General features: G+C 41.1%; 1 protein-coding gene across 27 annotated transcripts in view; it reads right to left on the bottom strand.

Annotated features, from left to right (window-relative positions):
• The window catches only part of LOC108002604 (polypyrimidine tract-binding protein 2), a 429,375-nt gene that overhangs the window by 230,867 nt on the left and 176,952 nt on the right, over nt 1–21,556 (bottom strand). For 11 of the 27 annotated variants that reach the window (XM_062078838.1, XM_062078854.1, XM_062078853.1 and 8 more), the window contains one exon: nt 7,229–7,280. The exons of 11 other annotated variants lie outside the window; for them this stretch is intronic. In XM_062078838.1, coding sequence (XP_061934822.1) covers nt 7,229–7,280 — 52 coding nt within the window. Of the gene's footprint in view, nt 1–313; nt 5,964–7,228; nt 7,281–21,556 lie in introns of those variants that run through there. 5 more of the 27 variants (XM_062078849.1, XM_062078858.1, XM_062078860.1 and 2 more) reach the window with 3 other exon arrangements.

Here is a 21,556-nt window from a genome sequence, read left to right as displayed (position 1 = left end):
GTCTTACAATTAAAGTATCCCCTTATGAAAAGGATTCTACGAAATAACGTTATGAATATCAAATTCGTCCTACTGAACAACGTTTCTTGCATTTATTCATCGAGGACGTAAAAATTGCTTTATCCGTCTTTCATCCATTCGAAAAAAAAGAAAATTCTTTCCTAATCACAAATTCACGCGTACGAGTGAAATTTAATGACCCAACACTTTTCCTTTCTTCTTCGAAACGAGGACGAACAGAGGAACGTTTCGAAAAGCAATCCTCCACCACCGCGTTCATTGTTGCGCGCGAAAGAAAATTTGTCGCACTCACCATGGTGTCTTTGATGTGCTCGACCGGTTGCAGGAGGACCGTGGTTGCGGCTAGCGGCCGATGGTGATGCTGCTGCTGTTGCTGCTGCTGGTGATGATGATGATGCTGCTGCTGCTGCTGATGGTGGTGGTGCTGATGGTGGTGCGGATTGCAATTGGCGATATTGGTGCAGGTGCAGGTGCAGCCAATGTTGCAGGCTTGCTGGCCGGCGAAGAGGTGTCCTACCAGGCCGGGGGTGATCGCTGCTGCCGCCGCGTTGTTGATGCTGTTCAGCAGGGGCGGAGGCAGGGACACCGCACCACCCGGGACAAACGGGTACGAATGAAAATACGTGGTGATGGAGGATCGTGCCTCGTCGGCGCCTATCGTCTCCGCCAACCAACACTTGCCGTTCCCTAACTGGGGTACGAACAAGCCGCGGCCGCCCAACGAGTGCAGCCTCCAGAACAACCTGCCTCGTTGCTCCTCACCGGGCCAGCCGCGTTCCAACGATGCCTGATGATGGCGAGCTTCCGTCTTGCTTGCCGTTCGCCCTGACTCGCACGATGGCCACCACAGTTTGGCCACTTGATTCCGTTCTTTCCCTCTTCTCTTCTCTTAACCGATGATGGGATGATCGATGGTCAACCGAACGGGATCCAAGATTCGATTCGCAGCGCACAAGAATCGAACCGCGAGGCCGATTGTCATCCGTTTAGATCGCTTCGATTTCTTACACCCCTTTCTATTTCTATTCTTCTGTCTACGAGTGTTTCTTTTCTTTTCCTTTCTTTCCCCCGTTACGCGCGCCTAGTCGTCCGGACGTGAGACGTTAGAGTGCCTCTAGAATGGGGGGGAGAGCGGGCTCTGAGGGCCTGATTGGGGAGGGGGAGGTATACCTTAAGAGCTAACACGAGCGCTGCGTCTGAATCAGATTAGACGGGCTGTCGCCGTTGAAGTCCTTACCGTACTATTAGACACGCACGCGCACACACGCACAAACGCACGTACACGAGGGGGGGAAGGTTCAACAGACACGCGAGACACACGAGGCGGCGACCCGTGATACACCCAGAAGACGCAAGATTCAAGCCTTAAGTGAGATACGAGAGACGATTAGCCTAGATGAGCGATCGCTCCGCTGTTAGAAATACGTTAGATGATTGTCAAGATGTGTGAGCGAGTTAGAGGGGGGTTGGAGGGGGTTGGTTGTGCGCCGTGCGAAGGTAAAAACAGGGGTGGTACGGTACACGCACACGCACGCGGTAGAGACACGCGCATGGAAACATGCATACACACATATGTACACGCGCGCGGAGACACGGAGGAGCACGCGCGCGCACACATACACGCACACATACACACACACACACACACACGTGTATGTGCGTGTCGAGTGTGCGAGGAGGTTGAAGAGAGACGAAGTAATGACTCTCGCACGACTCGCTCGCACGTTAATTGAAACGTCGTAGGTACGTGGATTCTCGTGATTGTTTCTTTCCTCCTTCCATAAGTAATCGCGATCCCCCTCGAAGAGACCTCGGAGGATCGTGGATTTCAACTTCTTATAAAGAGATTCACCTAGTCACCAAAGTATTTATTTTTAGCTAAGAGAGCTAGCTGAAAAATGATTGTCACGAAGATTGACAGAGAACGCCCCTGGAAAATAGGAGCAGATAGGGAAGAGACGGTCGGGCCTTGCTCTACTTCCGATGAGGATCAGCTGGCGAGGCCCAACGATCGGATATGTGCGAAGGGTGTATACATATAAACGTATGTATATAAGTGTAAATATATATAATATATATATATATATCGTATGTGTGTATATATATATATATGTAGAAGTTTATATACATAAATATCTATGTAGATAATATATATATATGTGTGTGTGTGTATGTGTGTGTGTATATATAGAGCGTGTACAGAAGTAGTACAGAGGCTGGAGATCACATGAAGACACGAATACTCGTTTACTCTCTTTCACTCGATAATCCGCAGGGGAGGGGAAATACCGCGTGTAGCTACTTTCCACCTCTTCCCTTTCGATCCCTTTTTTTTTTTTTTAAATGATTCCTCTCTATTATACCCAACCCACTACTGTGCTTGATTGTCTTGACGCGATTCTCTTTAGTGCGATCGGTCGCTCATTATTCACGCGCGACCATCTCTTTTGCTTATATACTTATTTTACTTCTTATTAATCCTAATTAACTTACACATAAGGGGTAGGGGGGGAACAATGCGTATATATCTAAAAACGAGGAAATATATCGACGTTCTCTCTCTCTTTGTAATCTACCTAACGTAGACGCGCACGTTTTTTCTTCTCGTTTAATCTCTCTGTACAGGTAGACGCGCAAAAACGTCCAACGTCCGAACGACTAACAGCAGCGCTCTCTAGCACCGACGAATCGCGGCCCGCCGCGGAAAACAAAAATATAATTCTCTATCCCGGCCTCGCGACTCTTCCAGCGAGCTCTGTCCTCTTTTTATCCTCGTTCGCCGGCCTCTTCTCGCCCGTTCAGCTTTAAATGATCCTCCTGCTCCAGATTCCTCGGCCTCCTTCTCCCTTTCTCTTTCTATCTACCGTTCGACGGCACCGTAAACACCGATACAGGCTCGAGTTGGCTGTGCACGCGACCTTGAAACACTGGCCGCTCGGTTGGCAATATAGGAAGAAGCCTTATCTGTTTTCTTTCTCCCCTTGTTTCCCCGACCGGCTCCCTCGGTGGCTGCCTCTGGCACGGGGACGACTCGCGTTCGACACACACAGACACACACACACGGTCGGACAACGGGGGAGGGCAGTGAGACTGTGATCAAAGAGCCGGTGCATACATGTGCCACTCCTGCGACAGCTGCTGGTTGAACGTGGCTCGGCAACGGCCTCGGCCAAGGGGGGAGGGGGGGCCAATGTAGATTTTAGACAGGCTCTCGTGCACACGTTGTATCACGTGTCGACCGTTTTCACACTAGCGTCGTTGGGTTGGTCCGCGTCAGATCGACTCTCTCCTCGGCCGGCTGACGCGCGCGTGTGGCCACCGACACGGGCAGGCGTAAACAGTGAGAGAAAGAGAGAGAGGGGCAGAGAGGGAGAGAGAGAGAGACAGATAGAGACAGAGACAGAGAGTAGGTACCGGACAGCCACGGGCGATCGGTGGAGGACTAAGTGGGCACCGACGTCGAGAGTTGAAGAGACGGAGGAGCGCAAACGGCGACCCGCACAACGCAGTAGGCAGACAATCGTAGTCGGACAGGAGGACTTTTATAACTTGGTCGTATATTACGTGTGTATACTTTCTGCTGGAGACACGGAGAGATGAGAGATATCGGTCGGGCGCGCGTGTGTGTCTGTCTGTGTGCACGTGTGTGACTGGTGTCGCGTTGGCTTGGAGATCTGTTTGCCGCGACCTGCACGGAGGGGGAGGGGAGGTTTTCGAGAGAAAGAGAGAAGGAGAAAGTGTGTGTGGGAGTGTGTGTGTGAGGCGGTGTGTGTGTACGTGAGAGAGTAACTCGGAGGCGGGAACGATTAAAGAGCGTCCTACTCGATCGCCTAGCTTGACACAACTGAGAGTAGTGTCTCTCTCGCGGCGCCCGCGTAGGCCTCCACCGCCACCGTCGCCGCGGCCGGGTCGTGTCGCCGCGTATACGCGGCTTTCAAACGTTACCCCCTGCTCTTTGCACCCCGGCGCACGTAGCGTCGCCAATCGGGAGCGAGGGATTGCCGAGATCTCGCGAAACTTCACGAGCCGAGTCGAGTTTGCGCGCAACCGGGCGTAAGTTCGTGCCTCGCTCCTCGCCGCTCTCTCCGCGCCGCGATCGGCTCTTCCTCCCTCCCTCCCGCCCTCCCGCTCACACCAGTTATCCCCACTCGAGGGAGAGCTCGGCCGAGAGAACACAGCGGTGTGTCTTTACTAACCCTGTTTCGCTCGCTTTCGCCTCTTTTTCTTCCAATCCGCTCTATCTATCTGCCTCTCTTTCTCGCTCCTTGCTTGCGACTCGCTCCGCTCGGGGGATTCTCTCCGTGGATAGTTCCTCGCCGGCCAGGTTAGACCGATTCCTTCTTTACGAAGGGGAACGTGAGTGCTGGTGACTTATGTTTGGGTTGGATGGGATTTCACCGTCGTTGGTGGTGTGTTTCGTGATTGGGTGGGGGAAGGATAACCGGTGAACAGTGGTGGACAGGTGGATTCCGTTTCTACGTCGGTGATCGTTTTGTGACGTGTTACTACAGTGGTTTTGCATTAATGGAAGATAGTTAGAATTCGAATATATTGTGACACGGTTTTATACATATAGATAGGTTAATGCTGATGATATCGATGTGTCTCACGAACGTTTTCTATTTCGAGCGGTTTAAGTTGGCACTTAGCGGATTATGTTAGATTTAAATCGGTTCTTTCAATTTTCATTTCGCACGTACGTTTCGAAAGATGTTAAGAGATGTTTAGATTTATAAAATAGACAATATCCTCTCGATACATCTATTTTAATAATTATTTCGAGACTTGTGACGAATTTTCTTAACTTTAATTAAAATGTAACTAGAATTAAATAAAATGCTGAAGTTTCGTGTTATTACGTAAGAACTTTTTTAGCTTTACCTGAAAATTTTTTTAATCTCTATCACTTGTAATTCGATAGATGTGTATTTCATTATTTATGGAAGGAATTAAATAGAACTTGGATTACAAAATGTACAATATTGACAAGAGGAAATGGAGCAAACGATGAATTTTAACAGAATTATTTCGAAATACGGGAACTTTTCTTAATTAAAATTGACATTATCGAGTTGAAATAATCACCGATGTAATTATTAAATGTGTAAATTAAATCAATGCTATTTGAAATTGAAATATTATTTATGGATCACGATAATATTAAATCACATCGTAAAATAACATCTATTGTTCAATTTAAACTATATATCGAATTAATATTCAATAAAAAAGAAATGAATGAATCTAATGGCGTTAAATTAATTCACGAATAATTAAAATCACCCCGATATCGAGAATTCGTAACCACGGATAAAAGCAAAAAAAAAACCTGACCAATCATCGATCAAGAAGAACGACCCTTTCCAAACAGCGAAACAACGTTTCTATTCACTCCTCGACAACACGCTTCTCAAAGTAGTTTGTCCAAGACCGAGATTACGATCGTTCGAGTGGGCAAAGGGGGATGAAAAACGGGCGAAAGAATCGAAATTCGAAGGCGTGATCAGCCTGTGGCTCTCGAGACAAAAAAAAAACGACGAGAAGTTAGCGACGGCCACGAGAGCGCTCTCGATGTGTTCTTCGGGATTCTGATTGTTCAGAAACGAGCGGCGTCGATCAGGATCGATCGAACCGATTCACCCTCGACGGCCTCGAGAATGCTCGAGCAATCGGCTCTCTACCACCCTCCAAAGTGGTAACCTGATTATCCACACCGGCCGAATGAATAAAGGAGAATAAAGACGCAAAGGTTTTGCGGGAAAGAACGATTCTGATTTCTATGGGGAGTGTTTTTTTTTTTCGACGGTGTCCGTTTCTCGAAATAGAAATCGTGATTCTTCGTTGAAAGACAGAAGAAGATGATTTCGATGATCTCTGCAGATCCGTCGGAAAACTTGAACGAGAATTCGAGAATCGATCGATTCAAGGAGAATCAAAAAAACGAAGAGACAATTTTAGGAGGAAGGGATAGTTTTAATTTCCTTAAACGGGAAAAAAGTTCGCATTGAATTTTAATAGGATGGGGGGAAAACGATCGTAATTACGAAGAATCCTCTGCAGGTCGATACGAATAATATATTAAAACGATGAGAGGAAGCATGGACACGAAACAGGGATAATTCGTTTAAGGAAAGGTCGTTGTTTAACGACGTTGTATGGAAAAAATTTGTTGTCAAAAGGAAATATTTATAAAAAGTTTTTCAAGAAGCTTGCCTAATTACATTACTTACCTTTCCTACAGTATCTCCTCTATCGTCTCACAATGCATAATTAATACGGAAGAAAAGAAAAGAGAAACGAAACGAAACGAACGTTTAAATATTTTGCTAATCTTTCCAAAGAAACTTTCGCAAGATCAACAGAGAGGAATTTGCTAATCCACCAGACACGAGGATTTCCATCGGTAGGGAAGGAGGGCAGGAGGGAGAGGAGGGGTAGTATCGTTAATTAAACGCGACCACGGTATCATAAGATGGAACGAAGGTTAAACAAGGGGAAGAATGGAGCTGACTTCACGTCTGACGTGCTAATATTCGCTCGGCCAAGTAGCTACGTTAATTACTGTCAAATCGAGAAGCGGCAAATGAAATAATTACTAGGCGTCGTAACTCTTCGAGATCGTAGCCACCTCTAATTAACGTACGAGATATCACAGACTCTCGCGCCGTGGACCTCGTTTTTTCGATACCTTTCGAGATTATAAGAGTAGGATTGCTTCCATTTTGATTTATAGTTACAAACTTTTTTTCGCGATGCTTTAATCTTTTGAAGGATTCGTCGCAGTGATAAAATTTCTAGCTTTTTCTTGAAAAAAAAAAAATTAATCGAAGAGATTTTATTTAGGAGGTTTCAATAATTCTAGAATTTTCTTCTAATTTTTCTTAATCACCCAAAAAAAAAAAAATTCGCTCGTTCTCTAGAAATAATTTCGATAATTCGTTACAAGGGATATTGTTCTTTGTAAATTCATATCAGATCTCTTTACGTTTCGATGTTCGTTAAATTTTTATCTCGACGAAATAATGATATTCGATAAGCAAAATGAATTTCGATAGAAAAAAATATGTTTAAAATATGAATTTGGACATGAAACAAACGAACACGTCGCAATAATAGGTAAATACATGATAAATTTTCTTTTCTCTTCTTAATTACAACGATAAAGGAAAGGAAAGAAGACGTTAAGAGAAAAATTTAATCAACTTACCAAGCTGCTCGCGTGCCAAAGGAAACGGAGCCAAAGAAGCCAGAAATCTTACCTGGAACAAAAATTAATATATTTTCTTAATTTAGTAAGACACTCGTGCATTTGTAAAAAAAAAAAACAAAAAAAAAAACGAAAGCAGGGGGTGCGAATCTTCAAACAAACCAATTAATTTTCCAGTTTCGATTCGATGATTTGTTTGTCGAATATTTACGAAAGAAAGAAAGAAAAAGAAAAACATTTTATATTGAAATAACGAATGAGAAAAAATATACGTCACATTTTAAAACTTAACAAATTTTCATTCGAGCGCCACGAGAAATAATTAAAAATTACTAAAAAAAATTATTATACGTTCATAGCGTAGCGCAGCGTTTTCATTTCAGAAAAAAAAAAAAATATACATTTTAAGCTATAAAATTAAATTCTTTGCCTCGTGTACGTTATGTATTCAGCTTTGTGAAAGAAAAGATTACCAAAAAAACTTGGCAAGTTTTTCTACGTCATTAGTGCATATTTATATACGTTTATGGAATTACGAAACCGAGTAAAAAATATTCTTTACGCGAAAACATCAAATCTTCTGCAACTCGGTAACACGATTTTTAAATACGTCTCTCTGCGTTACGAGAAAAAAATAAAAAAAAGAAAAAAAAGAACGATAATTAAGTTCCTTTTATCTACATAAACAATCTTCTTTATAAAATTGGAAGAACGTCGAAACTTACTCGAGATTTGAAATCACTACAGTCTACTCTTCTGTACCAAACCGCGTTAAATAAAGAATAATAATAATAAAAAAAAAATTATTTATTTCGAATAAAAAGCAACAACTTTCGAGATGATCAATAATTACAAAAAAGAAAAATCGTTCCTCTCGCAATTAAAATTAAACATACCCCTGTAATACTTACGCGATGAGACAAATCCTCGTTCAGGTTCCATTATAATCTCTATTTAACTTCCGTATCAAATCTTCCGTAAGATCGCCTCCTCCCCCCATTCATCCTTTATCACGCGAGATCCACCGCGAAGAATATTTTACTTTCGACAAGAAGCAAATTGAATGAAAGGTCGAACAAAATCTCGAATCTCACGCAGGTGTGGATCGCGTGGCGGCGCTGCGATCGTTAATCCTACCTTGGCGACGACTTAATACGATGGGCAAACCCCTCGGTTCCGTGGGCGGCGCCAGCCCAGTTGGGAACCGAGCCTAAGTCCCCGGGAAATTGCTGGAAGGCTGAGGCTAAGCGGTATGCAGATCGCGAAATCGCGACATACGTCGAGGATTAGCCTCGGGTAAGGGGAAGATCGGCAGATCGAAATGTCCCCAGGAATCCTATTTAACTTACTTACTTGCTGCTGCTGCGAGAGCAATCCCACCCTCTCTCGTGTTTCTCCATAATTTGTGTAATCGCCTCGCGCGCATACCATATTTTCGCGGTGATGAATTCCATGGCAGGATCTCTAACAGCGAGATCGCGGGATCTCTTCGATAGTTCCGGTGAAATTTTTTGACTCAGAAATTCGATTAATGGCAAGAGATCTTCTTTTAACCTCTTTTTCTTTTTCTTTTTTTTTACAGATTATCGAGAAGGATCAATCCTTTTAATTTATTAAAGGAGAAAAATTTCACATATATCTTTTCAATTTATTATTTCGTCGGTTATTCTTCTTTTCTCGAAAATTTTAGAATAGAATTATTTGGTAGATCGTTCCTATTTGAGAAATTTGGCACGATCCAATATGGGAACGAAGAATGAAACGTTAAATACCGGGAATATTAAGAAAGACGATGGCCAATCCGATCGATTTTGTACATCGTCGCTTCCGGGGATGCCAGTCATCGACGCGGAATTGTGTAACAACGATTTGTCCGCGTTTAGCGGCGTCGTTATCGTGGCATCGGCCGTGCATAATTCTGTTTGAACGAATCATTATTGCGGTCATCCGTACATACGTGCCGGTAAATCCATTTACGGTCACAGCTGTCGATTGTTCCACGCGCTGAATTACCAAGGATGATTGATGTCGTGCCGTGCCCGATCGCCGCTTTAAAGTCGAAACAGGACGACAAAAATGCCAAATCATTGTCAAAACGCTCGATTTATACGTGATATTTCGTCCCTCCTGCGACTATAACGAAACACTCTTGCCTTCGTTTACGCACGATACATGTATCATTATTTTTTTTCACGTGCAAAATTAAATTAAACTTTAGAATTACACTACTCGCTTCAATCGTCGAAAATCCACGAAAATATTCGATCACACGCGCATGTAGCGCCGACGCATGCGAGACTTTCGCGAAAAAGAGGGCGCCACACATCCGTCGAATGGTCGGTCACGTGACCAAGCTGTCGCGCCTCGTCCACGGATCTCGCTCGATTTTTATCGCCGTCACGCGACCACTCGAATTCCTGGCGAGAAGTGAACCGTGACCGAGAAGTTTCGCGATAAAGAAAAACGAACGATGGATGGCCACGAAAAGTTACGGTAAGCACCTCGTTTCCCGCGTTGGTGAATAATTTGGGTAACGTTTGAAGAATGGTGGGGAGGGGACAGGACGAGAGGAGTTTTTCTTACAAAGATATCCGCTCGAAATAATATTCACGAATTTATTAGAGAAAGCAATAAGCAGCAGTACTTGGAACGAGATTGATCCATATCAGAATTATTTGTCTGCTTGTTTATAACGCTGTTGAAGACGGGAATAGGAATTTCAATCTTCGTTTAAAAATGTCACAATCGTAAACGTATTCGAAGTACACTGCTGCTTATCTCGGATCGTCACCAAACTTTTCGCGTATTAAAAAAGAAGTCTGGGCAGAGTTCTCTTGTAAAAAGTCCTCGAAAAAAAAATAACCAATTTTTCCAGAAACATCACGACCTCGTGTTACAGACTGCACACACACATATATATGTACATCTACGAAGCTACGAAGGGTAATAAGACTTGATGCATGGCTCCCAGGATGCTGCTCCCCTAGATCTGCCATTCGTCCTGCCACCCTGCCTTTCTCTCCCCTCTCCGCCTCTTTATTTATTTAAAGCCCGTCACCGGGTTGGTTCGCGGCTCCCTCAGGAATCAGGTTGCTCGCGCTTATTCGACGCTCGATCGGACCCCATCCAATTCCCGCCAGACTGATCTCCACTTTGGACAGTGTCTGCGGCCAGTAGGAGGATAGTAGAATAATCAGGATTCTTCGAGGGATTATTTCCTAGATTTCTACAATTAAAAATTGTAGCACGCGTATTTATAACCATCGAGGAGAACGCCCAGTGTTTCCATATCATAACTCTAAATATATTCTTTCTATTGGAATTTAAAAATTAATTAGTCCTGTCTTGAAATAAAAATATTGATGTATTATAGCATAAAATGTTTGGCGACGATCGAAAAGTTTTAATATAAACGAAGAAGAAGGAAAAAGATCGGTAAGAATTATCGACAGGTTTGTGATCGAGTCAAACGGGGAGTTTAAGTGGAAAATTTGTTACGCGGGTAAAGTTTATGGGTGGTTAGATCGATTGAGAGATCGTTATTTGCTTAAAGGAATTAGAAAGGTGGTCGGAAAGGGACGCGTCGCGATCTGGGAGGGAAGAGTTGGAGGGAAATCCCTTTCTTCGACGACCCTTCCGCCCGTCTCAGGGATTAGCGAGGATCGAAGACTCCGGTGATTTGTGGTCGAGGGGCAAATAGATTTCTCGGCCAAGCCGAATCTCGTCGATACACGTGTTTATACGGATTAGCATTCTTGTTTAAGCATTGAAAAAAATCAGGAATATTTTACTGTGTGGAGACGAATTGGCGTGTTCGATAGTAATAAAAATATATATATATATATATATACAACTTTTCAAAATGCAAATATCCAAGTTTGTTCGAAGGAATTTCCTCCGCCAAGCTCGAACGAAGAGAGTCTCGTTGACTGGAAGATTAAAATGAATTCTGAATTGAATTTTTTCGAAAGGTGGATGCCGCCTTCGATCGGCAGTCGAGTAAGATTTCGAAGGAGGATAACAAGAAATATTAAGCCACTGTTATTTACGTGGCGGAAAAAAAAAAGGAGCAAAATTATTCTCGTTTCTAGGGTAAATGGAGGAAAAAATTGAAGGGAGAAAAGAGATTTCTTTTGTGATCGAAGGCTGAAGCCGATAAACCGGAAGGCGGTTAAATTTATAGGGCGGGAAAGAGCCAGCTCTTTGTTTCCTCGCGAATTTCGTATTACAATAGAGGATTAAAGCGTGCAACGGACTCTCATCCTCGCTTCGGATCTCGTTTCAAAAAGATCGATTCGCCCGGAAATGTGTTTGTTGACTCGTTAATATCATTTCCGAGTCGCATATTTTTACGATTAAATTTCGAGGCTTGGAAAAATTCGCTCGCTCCGGGAAATAAATAGAAAATAGTATTTATTAATACACACGACGAGTGCGGATTACGATGATAAATAGATTCTCGCGGATAACGGAAACCGGAAGCGAAACAAAATGACTCGGAATTACAGAACGTGATTTATCCAACAATCCTAGTAAAAAGAGCTCCGAGTGTCAACGCTAAAAAATCCCAACCATCGATCAACGTTCCAGAAGCACGCACGTGGGAATCAATTTGATCGAGATCGCGAAAGAAATCCAAATATCCTTACAATTTTTTCCTTTCCATTTTAACAAGCGTCGCGCAAAAGAAATAAATAAATAAAAACTCCTAAAACTCGCGTTGATTAGGAAATTCGGTATCGAGAATGGATAAATAAACGTACTTTTATTAAATGCAGAATTTCTGATTTTTTGTTATTGAATTCATGGAATGATTATTGTCCTATAAAAAGTATATGAAATAATATATAATTATTTGATATATGATCTCTAAAAAAATTTGTATAAAAATTTTTTGATTATTTTGTATATTGAATTGATATTGTAGTATATATATTGTATATATATGTACATTGTATATTGTATATATATATACAATTATAGTCTAAATTTACATATACGAAAGTCACTAAATTATAGTTTCTTATTCATAATCAATTTTCATCATCAAAATATCATATACGTAATTATTTACGCATGATATAAAATATCATCACACGTGGATCACAGCGAAGATCCACGGTGCGAGGATGCGCCAAGGGCGGACATGGGCGGCTTTTTAAAATTCGTCTATCAGGGTGTCTACGACAGCAACATCGCCCTGGGACGTCTTTTCCCGTGGCGGAGAGAGAAAGAGAAAAAAAACACCGTGGCAAACCGAATTAACGCCGCCGCGCCGAGCAAACTTTGTTTGCCATGTTGGCCGTCAACCGCGCCGAAAATTCGATCAACCCGACGCGTTCTGAAACGAAACGTTTTTAAAAACGACACTTGCGATTAAAGTTTTAATAGACCTTTCCCCTCATATCGACGGAATCGTTTCTCCAAATCCTCGCTCCTCGTGCATAGTGTTCTTACGAGTCTGCACCCGACAGTAGACAAGTTCCTAAATCATATCTTCGAAATTCTTTTCTTTTCTGGATAATTCTTTGAATCATCATTCTACATATACATACGTATGATTGATCGACTGTTTCGATAAGAATCCCCCTTCCTTAAACACGTATTTGAATCCATAAACCGGTGTGCTTTCGTTGGATCATCATCAAGAATCAGAGTTATTTATTCTCCGCATTGTTCCCAATCGTTCCGGTAAGTAATTCCTCGACAATGGACGGTTGATCGATAATTGGAGCATTGAAAAGAAATCAGGTTTCGCGCGATGGGAATGGAAATGCAATGCCCTATTAACCGACGATCCATTAGAGATCCAACCGGTCGGACAATAAGGGGTTAAACAGTTATTAAACCGTTCGTTTCGACGCGAGGAGGACTCAACAACGCGACGAGGGTGGAACACCGTGTGTCCACGAGCGTGGCGGAGAGGCTGGGCAAAGGAGGGGGAAGAGAGAGGCGGGTATCGTTCAATCGCACCCTTAATTAGCGCACTCAATTAAGCACGTGCGCGACAGACTGTGCACAGCCAACGTGGACAGTTTTTCCGTTTAAACTGCGTTAGAGGATCGAATTACCGACAATTATACGACTGTTCTGTCCGAATTGTTTGCAGTCGTTGGATGAAATTAGAAATGGGAAGGGGGGAATAAAAAGAGAAAAGAAGAAGGAATATCTCCTCCTCTCCCCATTTTCTTTTGCACACCTTTTCTTTCGCGTTATTATTTAATTTCATAATTTAATTTCACCGATTCGAATCCCTTCGCCATCGAAAGCAATGTTTCTGAGAGAAATAAGAAAGAAATTTCGTAAAATTTTCGGATACGGATACAACTTTCGAGATTGAGAGCGAGTTTCGAGGCAAAGAGGGTGATCCTCTCGCAATTCCCTACGAATTCGCTGCAAGTTTGGTAGCACAAGAATGCGAATTCGAGGTGTTTCTGCTCTGAGCCTTTCTATTCACCCTCCCCCGGAAAGATGGTAACGCGACAATGCAATCGAAAGGGGATGTATCCGGCGACACGTGATGCACTAAAATCGTACGAGGGATCCGTTTTCCATTTGCCAGGGGCGGGACACCGCGAATTTCACCATTTTCCAAGATCGTAGCAGGTAATGTCTATCGAACGGCGCGCACAGTATCGGCCCTCAACCCCTTATTATCGTTCAACGGATATACACGGATTTTCTGATATCTTTCCTGTCTATAATCTCCCCATTTTTCATCATTTTTATCTTTCCTTGTTTCTTCTTTCTTTTCCACTTTTTGCTCTGTATATACTATTGGAAATATCAGTGTGAAACCAAAATATTTACCATTTTTTCATATTTTTATATAATTTTCGTAACTTTAACGTGTATGTATGTATTTTACACTTGTTTACTTTTTACGTTCACAGAATATTATAAATATAGTTAGAAATAATGAAGATTAGATAAAAAAAGTAGTAGATCACTGAAAACTTGTTAAGAAAAATTTTATTAAAATGTACTTACGAGTATTTTCCAGATATTTTATTGAAATTTTTGCTCCTGCGATATATATATACATATATAATTACGATATTGGAAATGATTGTTTACGAGTATGTTCGCGAGAAACGTATTGAAATTTTTGTCTCATGGATAAGTAATTCGCAGAGGCGTAATTAAAAACGCATTAATAAACAATCGACCGGAAGCAGAGGGGGTGGAGGCCCTTAAAATATAATCCTCGGAGAATAGCTTTTGGCCGATATAAATACATTAAACTAAATGCCGCTGGTGAATCTAATAAAACTTGAAAACTGTTTAAAGTCGGGCAACTTACTTAACCCACTAATTAATTATATCTTAAACGCCTCGGCTGAGCCATTAATCACTCTCTCGAGCAACTGAATCCATTATTTTCCACCTGCCCTCCTTTACCCGTGAAAAACTTTCAATCGTGAGGTTTCGAACATCAACTTTACGACTAGACGAAAGAATACCACGCTCTTTGTTTCTTTTTCTTAAACAATTATAGTATATTATCGTCGGAAGATTAAATCTTTCAACCCTTGAAAATCGATTAAAATCGTATAATATATTCGATCGGGTTTAAAGAGAAATAATCGTTTCGAAAAATTGTGGATTCTTTACGAGCGAGAAGATTATTTTATTTTATTTTATTTTATTTTATGACTATTTTATTCAGGAGGCAAAGAAATATTTCATTTCATCTATAAAATATATATTTCAAATGTTGAATCCTTGAATATTTATTTTATGCTCTCTTCCTGCGCGAAATGAAAAAGAATATTTATTTTAGTCTTTTAATCCTAAATATTTATGTATATTTTAAAATAAATTGAAATTTGTTTTAGACATGACAAATTCAATGTTTACGGATAAACGATGAAAATATAACTGCGCGTAATAAACTGATAATCAAATTTCATTATTAACCCCGTTTTCTTCTTCCTTTATGAAATATAAAACAAGAAGAAAAAGTAAATTTTATTTAATTATCTCAACTCGCGTATCAAATGATCCAATCATTCTCCAACTGTCGAGCAAAAACCGGCGCGAAAATATATATTTGGAAATAAAAAGGGGGAGTTTGGCATGCAATTTTATCATTTTTTTTTTTCACGATGAACCAGTTGGGAGGGAAATTTCGCGGCTTTCGACTGACCCGCGAGTCGCGCCGCGAATTTCAATGGATTGCGTCCCGATGTTTGCTCGTTTTCATCCCCTCCGGCGTGTATATATTTCTTGTACATCAACCTTAACTCGTACAAAAGCGGGGACTGGCTTTCCATTAGTTTAATTACAGACAAGGTCGTCGTCGTCGTCGTGGAAACGCTGTTTTGAAGATGTTGGAGCAACTAGGGATTAGTTCCGTGAAGAAAAAAAATAAATCGCGAGAGATTCCGTCAGAGTTTGAGAGGAAAATGGACGATTTCGTTGTGTAAACGTTTATAAAACGAGTAACGAGTCGTTGGAAGGCTTAATTAAGGCGCCTTTCGATGATGTTTGAAGAAGTTTGACCCGATCGGTTCGAGAATGTTTGCGACGGGTTTTTACGGATGAGAATTTGTTGTTGCGGTGAAGATGGACTGGGGTACTTTTTGAAGAATGGTTTTTCACCGTTGAGAACAGTTTTGCTACGGATTCGTGCAAATAACGGTTATTATCAATAAAAAAAAAGTTGGAATTACTTTTTCTCGAAAGAAGGACACTCGGGAAATTGAAAAGTTTGTGAAATAATTTGATTGATTCGATTTCATAAATGGTATCGAGTTTTCCCTTCCCTATTAATTACCAATAAATAATGTCCTTAACGTTTTTTTACATCGATCATTCGTGATTACATATATTATCTCTCTCGATATCTATTTGTCACTTTTTATCGAACCAATTTGTTATAATTTAATATCGAATATCGCTATAGCGATTACTCTAAGGCTTTCTCTATATCGATTATCGGTAATTAGTACAAAGAGCTATTGTGCCAGTGATTGGATATTGACTGTTACCGATAAATTATATTATTATACTATTATTATATCATTATACTATTACTAATAATTATCAAATATCATTATTCGTATTCCTCGATTTCCTTATTCCTAATTTCGCTAATTTTACACGAATCGTTAATCAATAAAAAACGTACAGGCACAACGATCGTTATGGACGTCTATTGTCACGAAACGCTATTCATTCCGAACGATTGGGATCATTGATCACTATGAAAGTCCGATCATCGATGACTATTGATAGAAAGCGATTGACGGCGGACTCGCTTCGAATTCTAAATCAAATTCGACTCGTTATCCCTATTGCCAAGTATTATTATCAATTATCCATATGGATCGTGATAAACCGAAAGAGTTTTCACAGAATCGTGTGAAACGACGCGAGCAGACTTTCGTCAAACTAACTTTCCAAACTAGGCTTCGAGCTAATATCGAACAATAAGGTTGCCACCAGCAACCGGAAAGCTTGATCACCAGCGACGTCACGGTGCGAAGCAACGAATCAAAAGCCGTCTCGCATCGAAATAGCTCGGGATAGCCTGGGGGGAAGGGGAGGGAGTGGGCCACGTTTCCACCACGGAATGTTTGTTCCATTGAAATATGCACGCGTTCTCGCAACCAACGCCCGTTGAATGCGCGGCCAAAGATCTTGCAAAATGCACGCTAAACTAACTTGCAGACTCCCAACGAGCGCGTCGCAACCACGCGTTATCTTAAATCAGTTCTTTGTTACGACGACCCCCCCTTTCCATCCGTTTCGCCTCGCGTTGCGTCCCGATGTTACGTCTCTCCTCTTCCTCCCTCTCTCTATCCATCTCTGCAAATTTTATAAAATGTGCTGTAAACGAGAGATCAAAAAAGAACAAACGGCCTTCGGGACGTAGGATTCCTCGATATATTCCTTAATAATAATCACGACAGCCAATAGCGGTTCGTCATTATCGTCGAGCAGAAAAGGGGAAAAGAAAATAAATAAAAGACTCGAGAGAAAATGGCAGCAAATCCTCGTGATCCTCGCGTGTAATACTCGCAAAATAAAATTGGAGGTATCAAAAGATACAATTCGAGGGAAAATAACTGGAGGCATTAAGCCTGATATCGCTAGGTATCGTGAAAAAAAAAAAGGAAATAGAATCCAAAAAAGAAAAAAAAAGAAAGGAGGAAAAAGCAACATCGAACAAGAGGGGAACTGCTATGGTATATGGGAGTACGAGAAGGTAGTAGGCTCGAAAAACGTTAACGAGAAAGCCATAGGCCGTCTCTCCTCTCGCTCGTTCGACCTTCGCCCCCAATCTCGTTCCGCCCGATTTTTCCGCTGGCGCCGCTTTTTCTTTTTTTTTTCCAGAGGCGGCTTCCGCCATTTTATTAGGCCAGTTACAGAGCCGGTGTCGAGACAATAACCATTGTTAAAGTTTCGCGGAGCAACGCGCTGGCCCCGCACTGTTTGCACGGCCGAGCTTCCAAGCTTTGTTTCGGCCTGGATTTCAGTTGGCCAACCTGCTCTTGGCCCGGGAATCACCCCCGGTTACGAGTGTTACGCCTATCCCCGCCTCGCCACGCGATCGTTTTTCGAAGGCTCGTCCCGTTTCATCCTTTGTTCTCAACGCAGTTTTTAATCGTACCGCTGAACGATTTTGGAAAAGAAAAAGATCCACCCTGAGATTTCGACAAGTGATTTCGAGTTCATTTCGATTTTTCGGTCGAGAAAGTACTTTACTCGAAACTATTCTTTTCTGCTGCGAATCTTTTTCCAGAACAATTGGATAAGATCTAACATTTTGGAAGATCAATTAAAAATTTGATATTTTTTTTTTTATTTTTCAGTCGAGAAAGTTCCACTCGAAACTATCGTTTTCTTCTGTGAATCCTTTTGTGGATAGAAGGTTTAACGTCTCGGTAGAAAATTAACCGATACAGTGATAAAAAAAATTAAAAACTTTTCTCTTTTGCAGAAGAAGTAGATAACGTCTCGTGGTGGAAAATTAATACAGAGATAAGGATCTATCGAGTGTATATCTACGATGTCAATAAAAATTTTCGAATGGAAGCCGTAGTAAGTTTTTCATTCTGAAGGAGGTCGATCGTTCCTCGGAAGAGTGCGTAAAAAGATAAACGAGGATACATAGTCAATTGACTGACTGTTAGACGTTATTGGGGATGGAACGACGGTTTGATCGAGTGTGATGGATTCCCAGGCTTCGTCAGGCCAGGTATATTCAGGCAAATAATTATCTGCCTCGTGGAAGGTAAATGATTGCGCCTCCATCTGCGGACCTTCTCCCCCTCTTCAAAAATCATTCCTGATAAGACAAGGTTGAAAAGAATATCGAAACGAAAAACCGATTCTTCCTACGTATTTCTCATTCTTTTCTTTCCTTTTATTCGCAATTGAATTTGAAACAAAGTTGTGATTAATATTTGGAAAGCGAGGAAATACGAAGGGTTAATATTTTGATATTTTTTTTTTATAGAAATGGAGAGAGTAAATTTTTCGAGAGAAGACAATGTTTCTCGCGAGAGAAAAAGAAGGCCCAGGACACCGAGTTTAATGAAACTCTTAAGTCATGTTGAGATCCTTTCTCTCTCTCTCTCTTTACTACTCCCATATAAGGGCAAACGGTGGAAAGTTTTTGAAGTATCGGCTTGCCAAGTTTTTCGCGTGTCATAAATAAAAAGTTAGGCTGCATGATCATTTATGGTTACCACGATCTAGGGCCAAAGTTGAGACACGTCAAGAACCTCTTCCTCGAGAACCTTTTTTGTCCCATCTTTTTACATTTGTCAAGCATCTCTTCCCTCGCGAGGAGGTGATTCGCAAAGGAGAAAAAATACCTGCCGCGTGTTTCAAACGTGTCATTTTAAAGATAAAAAAAAAAGAACTCAACGGTTATCGGTTATCGTACTTTAAAAATTTCCTAAAATGGAATTCGCTTTATCTTCGAACTTTGCCAAGACTTTCGAAACTTCGCAGATGGAAAATAAGCAGAATATGAAAGAAGAGAAGAGAGATCGCGATTAAATTTCCGTGAGAATCCATTTGGCGAATTTCGTATATTCTTTATGGATCTTTATCAAAAACGAGCGTAAATAAAATGAAACTATAAATGAATAAATAAGACACATCCTTTTCAATTTCGAAGCATCGTTTTAAAAAAATCGAATTTAAAAAAAAAATTTTAGACTCCAACCCTCCAATCATTAAAATGTGTTGTAATCATTAAAACCAACAACTGGAATTCTTCAACGTACGGAAGAAAAATTGTTACGCGAAAGAAGGAGAAGACAAGAAAACCAGTCAGCCTCTCATCCCGCGTAATAAAGACGCCATTGAAACTTTATAAAGTGAATATTATTGAGATAGCGCGCGGCCATGGCGTGACAGTGAGCGATGAGATCGGCTCCCACCTCGATTTTCTATTAAACGCCGATTTATTTATGGAATATTGAATGGGTAAAGCGGCGTGGAGAAAAATTCAAATCACCAAAGCCTCGCGAATTTTTCCTCGCGAAAATAATAAGGCAAGCAAAGGAAGTTCGAATTCGATCGAGAACCACTTTTTCCAACGCTTCCTTTCTCCTTTTTCTTTTCGGATTGGAAAAAAAAAATTTTCAAAGCTTTAGCGAGTTTCTTTCCCTTCGTTTCGAGTTTCAAACAACGACTCGACTCTTTTCACCACATCGGATTTCTCGTTATCGCGTTTCTCCTCGAGGAAAATTATTGTGCGCAGAAAATTAGAATTAAAGAGGCGGTAACGATAACGATTTTATCACCAACAACGTTTACAAATCACGATTAAAGCGCGCTCTCGGTGTGCATTGGCCAAGTTTGCTCGTTTGCATAGGCAAACAAAGGAATTGGGAACGGACGCCTCTATGTCGCGATAGATAGGACAATCCTTTGCCTCTGGCGGGAACGTTGCCATCGTTGAAACAACGTCACGAAAATGCGACTCGGTTAAAAATTTCGCTACTTTGGATTAACCAATTTCTTGAAATTTTTAAGTTCTCCGTGATTTCTTATTACTTTTTTCTTTTATATTGTACGAACATCTTTTCTCTTGGTACGTGAAAAAATTACAAATATTTTTCTTTTAAATATCGATCCGTTCGGATAAAAGTATTCTCATTTTCATCGCCTGCCTGCAATCTCGTAACTCCCTTGATCATCGAATCGACATTAAGGCATGCAGATTAGACCTCCACCGAGGTGGCCACCAACTTCGAAACGTTACGATCAAGTATTAAACGTGTTATCATCCCCCCTCCTTTCCTAATTCCAGCATCCCGAATCTCATCAAAATTATCGGCACCCCCCGCAGTGTCTTTCCTTACGTTTAATTAAAGACTACAAGATTAATTAAGTGATTCAATTAACCGGATACAATGTGCACCTGTGTGAAGAAACAGTCTCCCCCTCTTCTCGCAGAGACAAAGACGATCGTGTCCTCGAATCGATCGATATATCTCCAAGATCTATCGAAAGGGCGTGTATCGTTTTATTCCAAGATACGTTATTACTTCTTTCGACGCTATTGTTGCTGGCATATTTTCTTCTTCGACGAGAAATCGATGGTTCAGATCATCTCAGCGACGTATTTAATAGTTCATTTACATTCCGTGCATGTTTAATTGGCGAGCGAATAAGGAGCAGAGGTATCGTATCTGGCGATTAGTTTCATAGTTATTGGAAAGAAGTGTAGCAAGAGGGATAATAGTAGGAGGTATAGGTATAATTTGAATATTCAAAATCGTTGGAAATTGTTTTCATTTCCATCAAAATTATTAGGATAATCTAATCGAGAGTGGAAATATTTTCTATATAGTGTGTCTAGTTTATACGTGGATAATTATTAATCTTAACTACTCGAAACGGGAAATTACTTTATATTAATTGAACTGAATTAGATTATAAAGATTACGTTAATGCATCGAGATTTTTGGAAAAATAATACGTTCGAGTAATTACGTCACAAGGATTTCCTATGTACAGATCATTCTTACCTCAAGTAGCAATAGCAAATAAACAGGTATTGCACGTCTTTTTGCCACATCAAAATTTATTTGCACCAAGAAAAAAGAAAAACCATATCCACCACCGTCATTCCTCGAACGAGTCGGATTCAATCTTGAAAAATTCCATTGAAAGGGATTTAACCGTTTTTGTCTCTATTTTTAGAAAAATATATTGGAGCATTTCATAGATGAGAAGGTTAAATAACGCAAAAAAAAAAAGGAGGAGGTTGTTAAATACATCTCGGAAAGGGGATAAAATTGAATGCATTTACATTAAGCGACTTAACGTGATTCACGGGCACAGTTCCCGCGAAAGAGG

Source organism: Apis cerana, linkage group LG8 (genome assembly GCF_029169275.1).
Source record: "Apis cerana isolate GH-2021 linkage group LG8, AcerK_1.0, whole genome shotgun sequence".
In the NCBI taxonomy this organism is placed as follows: Eukaryota; Metazoa; Arthropoda; class Insecta; order Hymenoptera; family Apidae; genus Apis; species Apis cerana.
Note: the sequence above shows the minus strand (reverse complement) of the source record. Positions and strands in the feature narration are given on the sequence as shown.